Source organism: Lethenteron reissneri, chromosome 38 (genome assembly GCF_015708825.2).
Source record: "Lethenteron reissneri isolate LAM-NWPU_2019-01 chromosome 38, ASM1570882v1, whole genome shotgun sequence".
Lineage (NCBI taxonomy): Eukaryota > Metazoa > Chordata > Hyperoartia > Petromyzontiformes > Petromyzontidae > Lethenteron > Lethenteron reissneri.
This window is the reverse complement of record NC_083816.1, coordinates 1918516-1934187: the sequence shown is the minus strand read 5'-3', so window position 1 is coordinate 1934187 and position 15672 is coordinate 1918516. Positions and strand designations below refer to the sequence as shown.

The 15672-nt window shown below is 45.0% G+C and overlaps 1 protein-coding gene across 2 annotated transcripts in view; it reads left to right on the top strand.

Moving 5' to 3' along the window:
• Positions 1 to 370: 370 nt before the first annotated feature.
• LOC133351708 (interleukin-17 receptor A-like) overlaps positions 371 to 15672 on the top strand; it is a 42845-nt gene continuing 27543 nt past the window's right edge. For both annotated transcript variants that reach the window (XM_061567121.1, XM_061567120.1), the window contains exons 1-4: positions 371 to 567; positions 11072 to 11303; positions 11521 to 11545; positions 13923 to 14069. In XM_061567121.1, the coding sequence (XP_061423105.1) occupies positions 11130 to 11303; positions 11521 to 11545; positions 13923 to 14069 (346 nt within the window). In that variant the 5' untranslated portion in view covers positions 371 to 567; positions 11072 to 11129. The remainder of the gene's footprint in view (positions 568 to 11071; positions 11304 to 11520; positions 11546 to 13922; positions 14070 to 15672) is intronic.

Below are 15672 nucleotides of genomic sequence, written 5' to 3'. Positions count from 1 at the left end.
ATATAAGCAATGTATTTGTGGTCAAAAATCCTGGCTGTTAATACAATGTGGCGTCCACATGGTTTAAGGCACCATGGTTATTATAGCCTTTGGTTACTGTCGACATTGTCAACATGTATACCAGAAGCTCAGAAATGTGCACGTGTGAATGCATGAGAGTAATGTTTACACAGCTTGGAAGGAGTGCATGCGTTATGAAATCATCTTGTCAATATCAAATTCATATTTGTGATTGTGCAAACATCAGCCCGAACTCAAGTCGACGAAAGCAGTCCGCCTTCGGTAATCATTAACCACAGTGACGTCACCCGCCAGGCAGCAGTGGGATGTCTGGCAATCGGGGCTATTTGTGTTCCGTCTAACACTCTGACTTGCACACCTATGCCTTCGCAACACGAGGATGTAGGCACGGTGATGCTTTGTTGAAACCTTACCGTGCGAGCATCTGTCGGCAATGATCGTGGATGTACTTATGTTGACTTATTATCTATATATATGAATCCCGACTACATTTACAGGAGGCGGTGTTACGCACGTTTGGCCAGGACTCATGGGACTTTGTTGAAAGTGAGTAACGACCGTGTTTGCTCTGCGTGGGGTGGGAGCACTGCTCTGTGAAGCTGACGATCTGAGCAGTTGATTGACACGGAGCTGTGGGTTATTGCTGTTACAGTGGAAGTAACTGCGCATTCGTTTTGCTGTTCATGTACGTATGTATGTTGAAGTTCTTTCGCACAATATTAGCTGAATGTACTTTTTACATTACCAGTTCCAGAGTATGTGATTTCATATGACAAACTTGCTTTTTGATTTTGTTCTGTAAATAAGCTATGTATATAAACAATTTGATAATGAATAGAAGTAATATATTTCAAATGCAATTTGAATAAAATAAAAAATTCGGAAATAATTGTTGAAATCGCTCTAATTTAAAACATCTGAGGACTCAATCAAAACCATCACCTTGCCATACATAGCAGGGGTCACCAAAAATATCTCCAAAATCATGAGCAAACACAAGATCCAGGTTCGATTTAACACGGTACATAAAATCTGTGATCTGATCCCATCTGTGAAGGATGTGATCCCTGACATGCAATACCCCGGCGTCTACAAACTAAGCTGTGTCTGCGGCAGTAGTTACGTTGGGGAAACTAAGCGACATTTCTCGGACCGTGTTCCTGAACATAAGGCAGATCTGAAATATGGTAGGACCAATATCTCGGCCGTGGCTGATCATTGTTTTAATACGGTGGGCTCACACGAAATTGATTTCTCTAAGATGAATGTACTTTGCAAACCCACTGGCTATCAACAAAGATTCGCTCATGAAGCCATCCACCTATACAGACACAGACACAATTTCAATTGAGAAGATGGGTAACACTGAGTAATCATTGGAAGGACGTTATCAACCAGTTTAAGTCGTAACTGGCTGTAATGTTCCCATCCTACCACCTTCCAATGTTCGTTGTTATCTTCGACTCTCTGATTTTACATTAACAGGTTAAATTTTCCACACCAACACAGCCACCTTGCTCGCCGAGCTCGACGTTGCTGCTCTGCGATCTCCCATTAGCATGCTAATCTCTCACATTAACATGTCAATCTCTCACATTAACATGCTCATCTCTCACATTAACACGCTCATCTCTCACATTAACACGCTAATCTCTCACATTAACACGCTAATCACTCACATTAACATGCTAATCTCTCACATTAACACGCTAATCTCTCACATTAACACGCTCATCTCTCACATTAACACGCTAATCTCTCACATTAACATGCTAATCTCTCACATTAACATGCTAATCTCTCACATTAACATGCTAATCTCTCACATTAACACGCTAATCTCTCACATTAACATGCTAATCTCTCACATTAACATGCTAATCTCTCACATTAACATGCTAATCTCTCACATTAACATGCTAATCTCTCACATTAACATGCTAATCTCTCACATTAACATGCTAATCTCTCACATTAACATGCTAATCTCTCACATTAACATGCTAATCTCTCACATTAACATGCTAATCTCTCACATTAACATGCTCATCTCTCACATTAACATCACTAGCCCCGCCCACTCTGTTTATTACCCTTGGGCTACACCCATTTTAAACCTTTAAAAAAAGACTGCCTCAGTAGCTTTCCCCCTCTTTTTTCTTCCTGATGACGAACGCTTGTGTTGAGATCGAAACGTCGTAGTTTTTTGTTATTTTTTGTTATTTTCTTTGAACCTATCTACGTGACTTTACCGAAGTACCCCAAGAATAATCATGAGCTGAACAATTTTTCTCTTGAATATTTCAGATTAACTGCAATATACACCCATCCTTGGATGGGCAAAAAAGCTAGTAATAATATGTTAGCCCTTCATCAACCCACTATTAGATGAATGCCTCCTCGCACTTGCGTTGGCCAAGGAGGTTCACTGAGCACACTTGACCAACGCTGCCCAGTTCAGGTTCGAGAAAGGGAAGGTTCAGGACCAGCTCAGATGTCACTTCGGAACTGACGTTAGCCAGGGGCCTGGAATCAAGCCCAGTTTGACACATTTATAACGCAGTGTGTTAACTAGTGTGTCACCGTCCCGAGCTTCTGATTAAAAGTGCAGATTATTTTTTTCAACATATTACAGCGAATTTCGATTTAAAGCTTTCGTGATTGCAGGGATTCATATTCTTGGTTCTTTCGGTAAAGTCACGTAGAAGGGAAATAATACAATAATAAAAATAAAACATCATTTAGGACGCTGTCTTTCTGACAGCTCTGTTCTTCACCTGAGGACGGCTGCTTGCGTTGTGGCCGAAACGTCGTGAGAATTTGTATTGTTTTATTTTTATTATTTTATTATTTCCCTTCTACGTGACTTTACCGAAAGAACCAAGAATATATTACAGTGAAGCTAGTGTGTTTCTTTCATTCTAAATGGGTACATACACATTCGTCTCTTGTCGTTTTAATCAATTATAAACAAGACACATCATTGCTGCTGCATGAGCACTTGAGAGTGTGCATGAATTGTATGCATTTTCAAGGAAATTCCCCTTAATGGCTGAATCCACTGTGACGACACGATTACACTGTGGCTGTACGAATTCATTCACTGCAAAGTCTGATCTTCGTTTGCGCTCTGGAAGGAATTACATCATGTCTTATTCCTTTAATAGATACTTGCTGACAATTGCCCCGATAAGTACACAAGGCTCAAATATATTTGCGTGTGTGTAAACATTCTGTGTTGCCCTTTCAGTCTGAAAAAACTGAAAAGACTGCATTCCGACCGTAGGTATTGTGGTCAATGCAAACATGACTCCTTGTAAAAAAGTGTCAGTTTTGTTGCCAGATAAAATGGTAAAAAAACAATTATCATATTTTGCTACTGGCAAAGGAGGTTCCAATGGTGTAAATGCTTACCCCGAGCTCTCATACTCTGATGGTGCATTGTATTTGAGTTGTGCGCCTTTTGGCGTCATCTGGTCCAACACCATGTGAGACCAGGCTCTAAGAAAAGCTGTCTCGGGTGTGGACCAATCAATTTCAAGGACAGCGCATACATTATCAGAGTTGTGTTTTTTGTTTGCATTCCGACCGCAGGTATTGTGGTCAATGCAAACATGACTCCTTGTAAAAAAAGGTGTCAGTTTTGTTGCCAAATAAAAGGGTAAAAAAAACAATTATCATATTTTGCTACTGGCAAAGGAGGTTCCAATGGACTGATGAAGTCATTGATATATTTTCACCGATGAATACTACCGTGGTGTAATAGTGGCCAGTTCGACCTCTAGCCGCAGTCATGGACACAATGGGGATGTTTATTAAATCCCTCCATCTTTCTCTCCACCCAGCAGTGGAAATGGGTTTACCACACTTAATCAATCGCCTGGCCACATAGTGTCGGGTATGTAGGTCGACATTCTTTCCCAGCGTACATAGCCAACCGTGCTAATCGGAGGTGTCTGGGCAGCGTGGAAGAATAGGCCAAATACTCTCTAGAAGAGCTATCTGGAGCTCCCTCTAGTGGAGGCCTTTTCACCAGCAGTGGTGTTAGCCAGGTATTTCAATGCTGCACCTTTACCCTTCTTAGTACTGTACTGTGATTGCACCTAATCCTCAACATGCTACGAGCCACACACAGTTGCTTTCTCTTTCAACATGTGTACAGGCTCTTTACAGCTTTTATAGCTTTCTAGCAGACTGCATTATTTATGGATTATATGTATAGCTCATGTATAAACTCCCAGCGAAGGCCACACACAAATGCTTTACAGCCATATATTGTACGTGCCTGCATGTATGTTGAACTTCTTTCGCACCGTACGTTGCCAACCGTGCTAAGCGAAGGTTCGGGGGAAGGACAACAAACTAAACACAAAAAGCGGTTATAAAGAAATGAGTTTTCAATCTTCTTTTAAAAGTGCATAGCTCCTGTGGCTTCCTAATATCTGAAGGAAGAGCGTTCCAGACGGCCGCAGAAGTGCTTCTGAAAGCGCGCAATGCAGCGACCCCATCTTTGTTCGACGGTGGGAGTCGCCCTGCAAAGCCTCGCCGAGTCTCTTGTGTGACGGTTGACCCACTCGGACTCTTACACCAAATACCTTGCCCTGGGTGGGTGAAGTCGTATGGAGGAGTTGGCGGAGGAAACCGGAGTGTGCGGAGAAATGAACTAGAAACTATTGTTATTTGACCAGGCGAGGCCCACTGACCTACACAGACGTGTTTCAGAAGCGACCTGGCCACAAGTGGTAGTTCAACCAAGTGGCTTCTCATGTGGACATTCATAGCAGCATGTGGAGGGATAAGTAATTTTTTTTTTAAACTTAAAAAAAACACGCTTTAATGAAATGTACCCTACTAGTAATGGAAGAACTCCACGACTCCTGGAAGTGGCCCCGAGGCTTGCGACAACGTAAGGGGTCGTGGCCAATTACAGCCAACGTCATTTGAGCGTGGACAATTAGACCCAAGCCGAAACATAAGATATCAAAAAGAATGTAAAAAATTATTTATGATAGAATATAGTATTGTCATGACATAAGTATACCAAGTTTGCAGTCGATACCACATTGGGAAGTGGGTTACAATTGAGTTACAAGATTTGAGAATACAACGACAACAACAACAGACAGAGTGAGTTAATAGAAAGCGTGTAGAAATAAAAAAACGGAGAAAAATCCACACGCCCACGGAGAGAGAGAGAGAAACACAAACTCGAAATACACAGCAGGCGTCAGGGTCGGGATCAAACCCTCGACTTCCTGTATACGGGGCGAAGTAGTTAACATCTCGCCTCCGTGGTGGCCACGCGGCCACGCGGCCACGAGACGAGCGTTCGGCCGCGGTGCACTCGGAGACGGCAAAGTTCGGCCTGCGGTGCTTCTCTCGGACACCCCCCCTCCCCCCAAGCAGCCACCCGGTGGGACGGTTTCCGTGTGCCTGGTGGCTCCTGCTGTCATTGGAAATTGAGGAGCTCCACTGGATCATGGGACCTCCTTTGCCAGTACCAACATATGAGAATAGGTTTTCCCCTTTTTTCTGGCAACAAAACAGGTGTTAAGATGTTAAAACACCAAACTGAAACCTTTTACAAGGAATCATGTCTGCATTAACCACAATGCTTGCGGTCAGAATGCAAACAAAAAACATACTCTGAAAATATATGCATTGTCCTTGGAACTGATTGGTCCACACCAGAGTCAGCTTTTTTAGAGCCTAGTCTCAGAAGGTGTTAGACCAGAGGAAGCCATAAGGCGTATGTGGTGCGAATGCACCACAAGCGGGCTTCACTCGCTTGTGGTGCATTCGCTGTCAAATAAACAAACACGTACCGCACATGCCGTCTACTTCGCAGAGGACGTTAAAGATTCGAAACGACGTTGTTCGAAACGAGCAGGCCTACTCCTTGTGTGCCGGCGTCACAGTCCAAACATCCCACTTTTGTTCAAGTGTAAACGTGCCACGTGTAATTTTGGCGTCTATTTTAAGAACAATTTGGTCATTCCTAACGTAAATAACGTGGCCGGCGGTGGGGCTAAGTGGTGAGAAAGTGATGCCACGTGTGTTTACCAAGCCACTGAACCCATCGCGGAAACCATTGATCTCGCCTGCCCAATGTCAAGACAAGTGTGGGACTTTCGTTATTCCCCGTTGCACGCGGGATGCCGCTGCGGCGTGACGCTCTGCAAACTGGACTCGCCATCCAGAGGTCGAAGGTTCGATTTCCCGGAGTGGCAGCTTTAGCAATGGGAAAGACGTTTTTAGTTTCCTCCAGCCTCTGTCCACCCAGCAGTATAATTGGGATCGTCAATAGGTATAGGTCGCGTGCGGTGGGGTAAACGTCGGGTTTCCCACCTCTTCCAAGATGTTTTACCGGCGTGGAAGAGTAGGCCAAATTACCCTCTATAAGGGCTTTACAGAGCTCCCTGCTGTGGAGGCCCTTCTGCCAGCCGTGGTGTAAACAGGAAATTGTAAGGATGCACCTTTGCCTACCTATTACATCAGGGGTCCTCAAACTTTTTAAACAAGGGGCCAGTTCACTGTCCCTCAGACCTTTGGAGGGCCGGACTATAGTAAAAAAAACTATGAACAAATCCCTATGCACACTGCATATATCTTATTTTGAAGTGAAGAAAGAAAACGGGAACAAATACAATATTTGAAATGAAGAACAAGTAAAGTTAAATCAACAAACTTGCCGGTATTTCAATGGGAACTATGGGCCTGCTTTTGGCTAATGAGATGGTCAATGTCCGGTTCCATATTTGTCACTGCTAGATGTAACAAGTGATGCAAGTGTGCATCCGTTAGTCTAGATCTGGTTGGAGATTTTAAATGTTTTATTCTGGAAAAGTCTGTTCACAGACATAAGTGCTGCCAAAAATGGTTGCCATTTTGAGTGCATGGTTCCTGAGATGAGGATATGTCTCAGAGGGGAGAGATGCATAAAAATTATGAAGGCTGCTTGACTTGAATGCGTCTTTCAGAGAGTCACAATTCTGCAGTTCAGCCAGTTCCATTTGGTAAATTGTATCCACATTTTCAATGTCAATAGAAAATGGGTTACGGAAAAGCTGTATGTCCTGTTCAGATGAAGCTCTTTAAATCTAAATTGGAACTCCTTTTGCAATTTTTCCAGTGAATCCACACGTTTTGTTTGGGAATGCAACCAATGGTTTTTCCGCTAACAGATTTTGAGTTGTGGGGAGATGGCAGAAGTTTTCCTCCTTCACTTGTTTGATGAGGAGGCCTAATTTTACTTCAAATGCTTTGACATGTGATTGCATATCACAGATGAGCTTCCCCTTTCCTTGAAGTTGCACATTGAAACTGTTGAGTAGCTCTGTTACATCTGTCAGAAAGGCAAGGTGCCATTTCCATTCTGCATCATTGAGCTCTGGTACTTCTTTGTTTTTTGAAAGCAGAAAAGCTGTAATCTGTGGAAGTAAGTCATATCAACGTTTCAAAACTCTCCCTCGACTCAGCCAACGGACTTCTGTGTGGTACAGAACATCTTCATAGTCAACATTTAGCTCAGACACAGAAATTCCTGAAATTGTCTGTGGTTTAGTGCATGAGCTCGAATGAAGCTGAGGGAGGGAAAGCCAGTCAAGCGCAGCCAGGGGAGGGCTGGCAACCTTATGCCTGGGGGGCAATTTCAGTCAATTGGCCCATTGAACCATTCACCAGCGCAGCCCAATGAGTGCCCATCGCCGCAGCTAAATCAGTGCTCACCAACGCAACCAAATCAGTGCTCACCACCGCAGCCCAATGAGTGCTCACCAGCGCAGCCCAATTAGTGCTCACCAACGCAGCCCAATTAGTGCTCACCAGCGCAGCCCAATTAGTGACCATGGGCCGGATAAATGTCCTCGGTGGGCCGCATGTGGCCCGCGGGCCGTAGTTTGAGGACCCCTGTATAACATGATCAATGTGTAGTGAGTCCAACTGAGTCACAGACGTTATCTTGGGAGCAACACTATTTATTCCGCATTAACACGCAACACAACACGATCTACACTCGGGTCTCGAATGCCCATCTAACCACACTACGGCAGAACTAGACACACTTCGCTATCCCGGTCCGGACCACAAACTGGGTCCCGGACCGCGTGGCTAGAGGCTTGTTCTCCCCGACGTGGATCTTCTTGTCACCAGCACACGAAGAACCCCCAGCTCCTCACGGAGCCCTCGTTATATGCCCCCCGGGCTGGGGCTGGCCTCGCCCTTCGCCCCGCCCACCTTCCAGGCCCCTCGAGCTCCTTCTCGAAGGTTCCCGAAAGCTCCTTTGGACCACGTGACCGCCCCACGGCCCCTGTCCACCGGTGGCCCCCCTCCAATATTGTCCGGTCACGTGTCAGCAGGTCAACCAGTGTATCGTGCCCTAACGTCACCCTGGCTGGCCGATGCTCGCTCTCGCTCCCTCACCGGGAGCCCGCACCGCACACTGCTCGCGGTGCCTCCACGCGAACCAGCGCTCACCCAAGGCCCGCTAGGGCTGGTGGTACTACATCCCGTCACCCGGGCTGCCCGTAATGACAACACATTACCCGCCGTGGCTTCGCAAGCCCCGGCACCATACAGTGACAAGCACAGTCACTACAAATTCACAATCGGCCTGAGCCTTTCATCATATAAACATCATTGGTATATCCGCCACTCGTGGGAGTTATATTTGGTGGTTTTATGATTCTATTCATGGAGATAAACCGCTCGCATTGAGCTGCCATGAGGTTGCAAATTGCTCTGAATAACAAAGAGTTGGCTGTGAAATGTCACCGCTATCCTGTGCTTAATATAATTGCTAGCACGAAAACGCCACTCATCGTCTTTTATTTAAGATGATTCAGACAGCTCCCTGTCTTCATGATATAAATATATATATTTTTATACATAATCTTTTATATATTTGCCCCCGTGTCGTTAATAAAAAGACAAATCTCTATTCCATCGCTGAAACTCTGACTGACAGCTGAGTTAGACATCATGCTGGATCACTAATTTTGTTTTCAGTTACTTTCTCAGTCTTACTTGCCCCAGCCCTGTCAACAGCATCAGCTCTGCGATCAGATAAATGTGCCGACCCACCCCCAACTTTGTTGTTGATGTACCATGCAGAGCCAGCGAGAGGTCAGGTGGGCCGTTTTGCGTTGGGCCTTTGATTCAAGAGGGCTTCATAGGGGGGGCTGAGAAAGGGCAGAGGAGGGGCCCCATCTTGGCATTTTGCCCCAGGCCTCCAAAAAAATATTTCTAGAACCCTGTCGCTATGCTGGTCCAATGATCACGATTACCGTGGTAAGACGGTGCTACACAATCCTGTACATTATAATACAGTATTTCCCTCGTTATTCGCGAGGGACACGTTCCGCAGATGCTCATTAAGAGCACATTTCGCAGATAATGATAATGGCCTTAAATGAAGAAGATATTAAATACGTGAACGTTATCATATTAACACATGACGTCATAGAATCACTTCATCTCTCATCATTTTATCTCATCATTTTATCTCATCTTTTTATCTCCATCACTTTCTCTCGTGTAGACTGTAGAGTCGCGCATAGCCAAATTCGTGAATGACGAGGGAAAATTGTATCCGCAATAAATCGTATCACACATTTTGCTGAATATCGTTATGTCATGATTATCGTCGCTGCTCATTCACATTGGTTTCAATATTTTGCTTCCTGTAAATATATGTATACAGTAACAAAGGCACACTGAATGCAGTTCTACATTAATGGCTATAAATCCATAAAATTGGTACTCTGCAAAACTATTTATAGAGCTTTTGACAGCATAGCAGTCGTAGATGTGTGCATTTAAGTAAAAACTTAATTTGGAGCTTTCGTGACTGCAGGAATTATTCTTTGGTTATTTCGGTAAAGTCACGTATAAAGATAAATAAAATTAAATACTAGCATACGACGAATTTAAATACTAGCATACGAGGTTTCTTTTTAATTTATACCTGACGACGATTGCTTGTGTTGCAATCGAAACGTCGTATGCTTGCATTTAAGTAGTTGAATAATGTTCTGCATGAGTGTGGTATAGATTGTAAAGTTGCAATGAATAGAAGAGCTAAGTCGAGCGAAGTGCAGTTTAATGCACTGGGAGTACAACAAAGCACAAACACAATACGAGGAAGATGCAAAATGCAGTTGCAAAGTTACGATGGGAAAATTATGTCGCATTAATCACAATGAGGTGAAAATGTCTATCGGATCATGTCCCGAAAATTTATATCTTGAAAATCTGAGCAATTATAAATCTGCGGTGGCACTTTAACGCACAGTGTAAACTGCCCTGGCATATCTCGTCAAACCTGCGACACACGAGAAAAACCCTCTACGTGCCCTGGAGACAACCCAAGAGTTTGAACTCGAGATCTTATGGGCGCTGGCTCAACACACTGACATTGATTGGGTTTAGTAACCAGACACACTCTGCCGACGCTCGTAGGGCAAGGTCTACTCGATGTTCACGTCAGCAGTCACCTCTGTGTCATGATTGGGGCACCACTGAGTCTCAATGTTTGTGATTGGCGTTATCGAATCAAAGCACTTGATCACAAGGAGCTAATAACTGCTCTCCCGTTCGCACTAGCCGTGTAGACCGCGATGTTTGAGCAACAGAAGGACACAGGGAAACAGCTTTTGATACGGTGTGCAGTTTAAATGGAGATGCATGTCACAAAAGTAATTCAGAAATGCAATCTTTTGGTACAATCAATCATTGATTATTTCTCAAAAAGTGCAATTCACAAAACGTATGAATGCGCCTATCACAAAAATTATAATCTAAGTTGACACATAAGCACGTTCTTGAGTGCCAATTATACGTTTTTGACAGCATTTATGCCTCCTAAACATAAGATCCGACAACATATTTTGGAAATATCAAGAGGTGACTTGAAGCAAGCCGAGGGCCCGACTGTAACTCGAATGTGTCCTGTACTGACAACACAAACATCAACAACAAACAAACAACAAACAAACAAACAATGTTGGCTTCCCCCCCTCTCCCTCTCTGATTCCGTGAAATGACTCCACAGGGCTTCTGCGCGCGCCCCGCGTTTAGCCAATGTTGACGACACCCGCGACGCGCCACCGATGAACGTGAAAAGGAACCCGCAGCAGTATCAGCACCAGCAGCTGCTGCTGCCGCTGCTGCTGCTACTGCGCTTGTGCCTGGCGGCGCTGTGCGTGCGCCGCCAGGCACCACACGGGCACGCCACGGCCTGCGGGCGCGGCGTTCACCTACGGCACAGCAACTGCTCACAGCCGGTAAGCCCCGGGGGGCGCAGCGACGCGCAACTCATCCGTGCCGGCTCGCAAACGACACCGTGGGACGGCGCGCTTTGTTTGGCATGGCGCGCGTTGTTGGCGAAAGGGGCGTTTGGCCTTCGATCTCCGACTGGCAATAAATCTCAGCTTTTCAATTTGCCCATTTTAAAGCGGTAAAAAAAAGTTGTTGTGTGTGCTTGTGTGTGTTGCTTTGCAGGGAATTGTTTGTACAATACGAGAAGGTAAGGGACGCTGTTATTGATCACATCTTTTCTTATCATTTGCGCGATAAGGCACACGGGTAATGAAATTACCAACAGTTTATGTATTATGGCTATGCAGTACAAACGTTACACAATACATTACTGTCTATGATTTTTATTTTTGCAAATCTTTTAAAATATTGAAGCATTTACGTGGCCAAATCGGCGTTTATGTTTAACTATCATTCTAAGAGGGATATGAAAGGGGGAAAAAGCTTAATTACATCATTGATTTTGTTTAATCATAGCAATGTTACAGGTGCTATGTCACTCATGTAGAAGGCTGCCAAGTTTTCCCCAGACCAAACCCAGACATTTCTCAGAAAAATGTAATAAAGTTCAACACAACGCCACCAGATCTCGGGAAAGGATCAATTCCTGCCGCCAGACACACAGATGCCAGACGCCAATGCACAGACTGCCCGAGTAAAACCTGGACAGGTGGCTATGAGATGTTAACTACTTCGCCTGGTATACAGGAGATTGTGGGTTAGATCCCGACCCTGATACTTGCTGTATATTTGGAGTTTGCGTGTCTCTCTCCCCGTGGTCACGTGGGTTTTTTATCCGGGTCCTCCGGTTTTTCCCTCCACATATAGAATCAACAACACTCGTTTAGGGTATTTGGCTGCTACAAATGCCCGCGTGTTAAGCCACTTCGTTGAGTAATCACTTGTAGCAAGGTCACTTCTGCAAAAGAGCTCAGTCGGCCTTACCTGATACAATAAAAACAAATGTCAGTTTAAATAATTTCAATTTATATTAACACTCTACTTTTGCAAGGGTGACCTAAATAGTGGACTTACACAAGACTCAAACACAAGTGGTGACAGAGAGGCAGCTCGGTCGGTACCTGCCACGAAATCCTCTCTCTGGTTTCCCCACAACACGAGGGAATGACTCACTTGGTGAACAAATAGAAAACACTCACTTAGGGTTACACAGATTACTCTTTAATTCGTGGATTAAAGATGTTCTAAACAGTATAATTACTGCCATGATGATTGTTTAAGAAAGATTTTTTTCATGTTTTTGAAATCTGAGAGTATAAAAAAATTATCTTCTGCTTTAACCCAAATCCAAAACACACGTGTGTCGTTGTATTGTTTTTATTATAAGTATCCGTGACTTTATGTAACACCTTGAAATTAGTTTCATGAATAACTCAGGGGTCTAATGCCTCCTCCCATCAGAATATCAGGACACTAGGTGGACACTGTAATTATGCTCCAGTGCCACACTGTAGATATGAACTCTACTTCTTGATGATTATTATTTTTGTACAGGCAAATAAAGCAGCAGCAAACCGCAATGAATAAGTCTGTTTTTACTGATGAAAAATAACAATATGTTTTAGCTTTCTGGCAATAAAGCAGGTGTTGTGATGTTCAAACACCAACTATATACCTCTTGCACGGAATCAAGTCTGCATTAACCACACATACTTGTGACAAAACATACAAGCAAACATGCTCTGATAATACACGCATTGTCCTTGAAACTGATTGGCCAACGCCAGAGACAGTCTTCTTCATGGCCTCGTCTCACCACCAGTGTCAGACCAGGGAACGCCAAAAGGCGAACAGCACAGAGACACTGCACGTAGCAGAACACTCAGAGCTCGGGTCGAGCAGTTTTATCGATGGGACCTTTTTGCCAGTATCCAAAACGATTAAAAATAAGAATAGGTTTTACCCTTTCTGGCAATAAAGCAGGTGTTACGATGTTCAAGCATGAAACAGATACCCTTTTTTGTATGTGTGTACTGCTTGATGAGCAATCAACGTTGGCTGTCTGATAAAACTACTCAAATGCAGGAAAGGGACGCTTTGACCTGAATCACGAGGGTTTCATTTTGAATTTGTTTTCGAGCGCCGGCGATGCTGATGATGACGAGCAAATCGTGACCCTGATTTAGTCTGCAGAGTTTATGTCTCTCGCCTTGGCAGTCGGCGCAGTCCCCACCGGACCACCGTTTACCGATGCCACGGTCGACATTGCCACTTGTCTTTGTCCGTTGTGAAGTGGCCATTGAAAAAACACACCGCAACATCCGTCGTGGGTATTATTACCTGTTGAATTTTCAAAGCTGTCCACGAATTGCTTTAAAATGCCACGAATTCTCTCAACCTCGATGCACATCTCATTTGCAAAAGGCATCGGTTATTATGGCTGGGTTCCCACCCGGCTGGATCTTTTTCGTATCGAAACGTGGCAGGCAATGCCGATAATTGACGCACGTTTTGTTTTGCTATCAATCTCTCAGTGGCACTATCTTTATTGGTGTTCAGGCAGCATCTGCCGCCCATTTCTGTGGGCCGTGTTGGTGTGCTGTGTGTGCCGCGTGGTCTCACAGCAGCGGCCAATCACCACAGCTGGTTCACGCCGGCATCGTGGACACCCTCTGCCCCACGCTCCCTGAGCCTGAGCGTGGTCGTCGCTCCGGGAGCCGGTGGACGTCGCACTCCTTGGCTGCGCGCAAGCTGGGAGGTCAATCCAGACGGTGAGGAATTCACGAACGAGTCACAGCACCGAGCGGCACGCTTGGCTACGTACGTACGTTGAACTTCTTTAGCACCGTACGTAGCCGGCCGTGCTAATCGGAGGTGCGGGGTGGGAAGGAATCAGAGGTGCGGGGGGAAGGCGACATACGGTGCGAAATAAGTTCAACGTACATACAGAATGTGCATTACCTCATGGTTCACCATCAGCCATGGTCAATCCACTGCCGGATGAAGGCATCCCCCAAGCCACCGCCACCACTCACAGAGCTGCGATGTGATGACCCACCCGAAGCACACGTGCAGATTTCACTGCTCCATCTCCACAATGGATGTGGTCTGGGTTGCTTTCAATGTTTTGACTGCCCAAGCAGTTTGGGAAAGCGCTCTACGTGGGCTTGTGAAGGCAATAGCTGTTAAATGGAGAATAACACCAATGTAAAATCTCTTTGACCCGGACAAATTACATATTCCACGGGAACTGAAACTTCAGAAGAAATGTAAAAAAAAACATGAAAGCAGTAATTACTTTACGAATAACACACCTGCTACTTAATTCATGAATCACCGTGACTCAATTACGATCTTTTCTTCACAGTATCAAAGGTAAGTTTAAGCAATCATGGCAATCACGTGAATGTATTCCATCGCGTTTGCACCATGCTGGTTACTAAAAGCGTGGCTTCAGATATCCGTGCGTAAAACACACTTCACTGTGGTTCACGGGTGACCGCCTTATCAGAATAAACAACATTTAATGAAAAGGATGAAAGGGTGAAACTGATGTTTACTCGGGAGAGCCAAAGGTGGCGAAATTGTAATGAGTTGAACCAAAGGTCTGTTAGAGTTGAGGTTGAAGATAACTCGTAAATGTGAGTTTTAACACGTAACAAAACCAAACATATTGTACGTTCCACGTCCCTTCACCGCACATCTTGATCGCCTCCTAGGAGAGCGTCACTGAACGATGCGTGACTGCTCGCACACAAAGCACAAGCACAGCTCAAGTTGTGATCCTGTGGAGGGTGGAGCACTGAGTTGCGAGCCCACAACACTTGACAGACACCAGCGTGATGCAATCTGGGTGGTTAATTATAATCCATCACGCACTGATTCACTGTCGTCTCACTTAACACTCCTCTATTGCTGCTGCTGCCACCGTGTACTGCTCCTGCGCCCATGCTGCTGCCTCGGCGTGGAAGGCCGCCTCTCTCGTCAATACTTTGTTTAAACCTCCACACTGCAGGAGAAGTCACGTGCTCAACTTTGGAATTCACTCCCATTGACTCGTTTTCCAAGTACTTAGACACCACACAGAGACACAACACAGAGACACAACACAGAGACACCACAGAGACACCACAGAGACAGACCACAGAGACACAACACAGACACGCCACAGAGACACCACACAGAGACCACACAGAGACACCACAGAGACACCACACAGAGACACAACACAGAGACACAACACAGAGACACAACACAGAGACACAACACAGAGACACAACACAGAGACACAACACAGAGACACCACACAGAGACACCACAGAGACAGACCACAGAGACACAACACAGACACACCACAGAGACACCACAGAGACA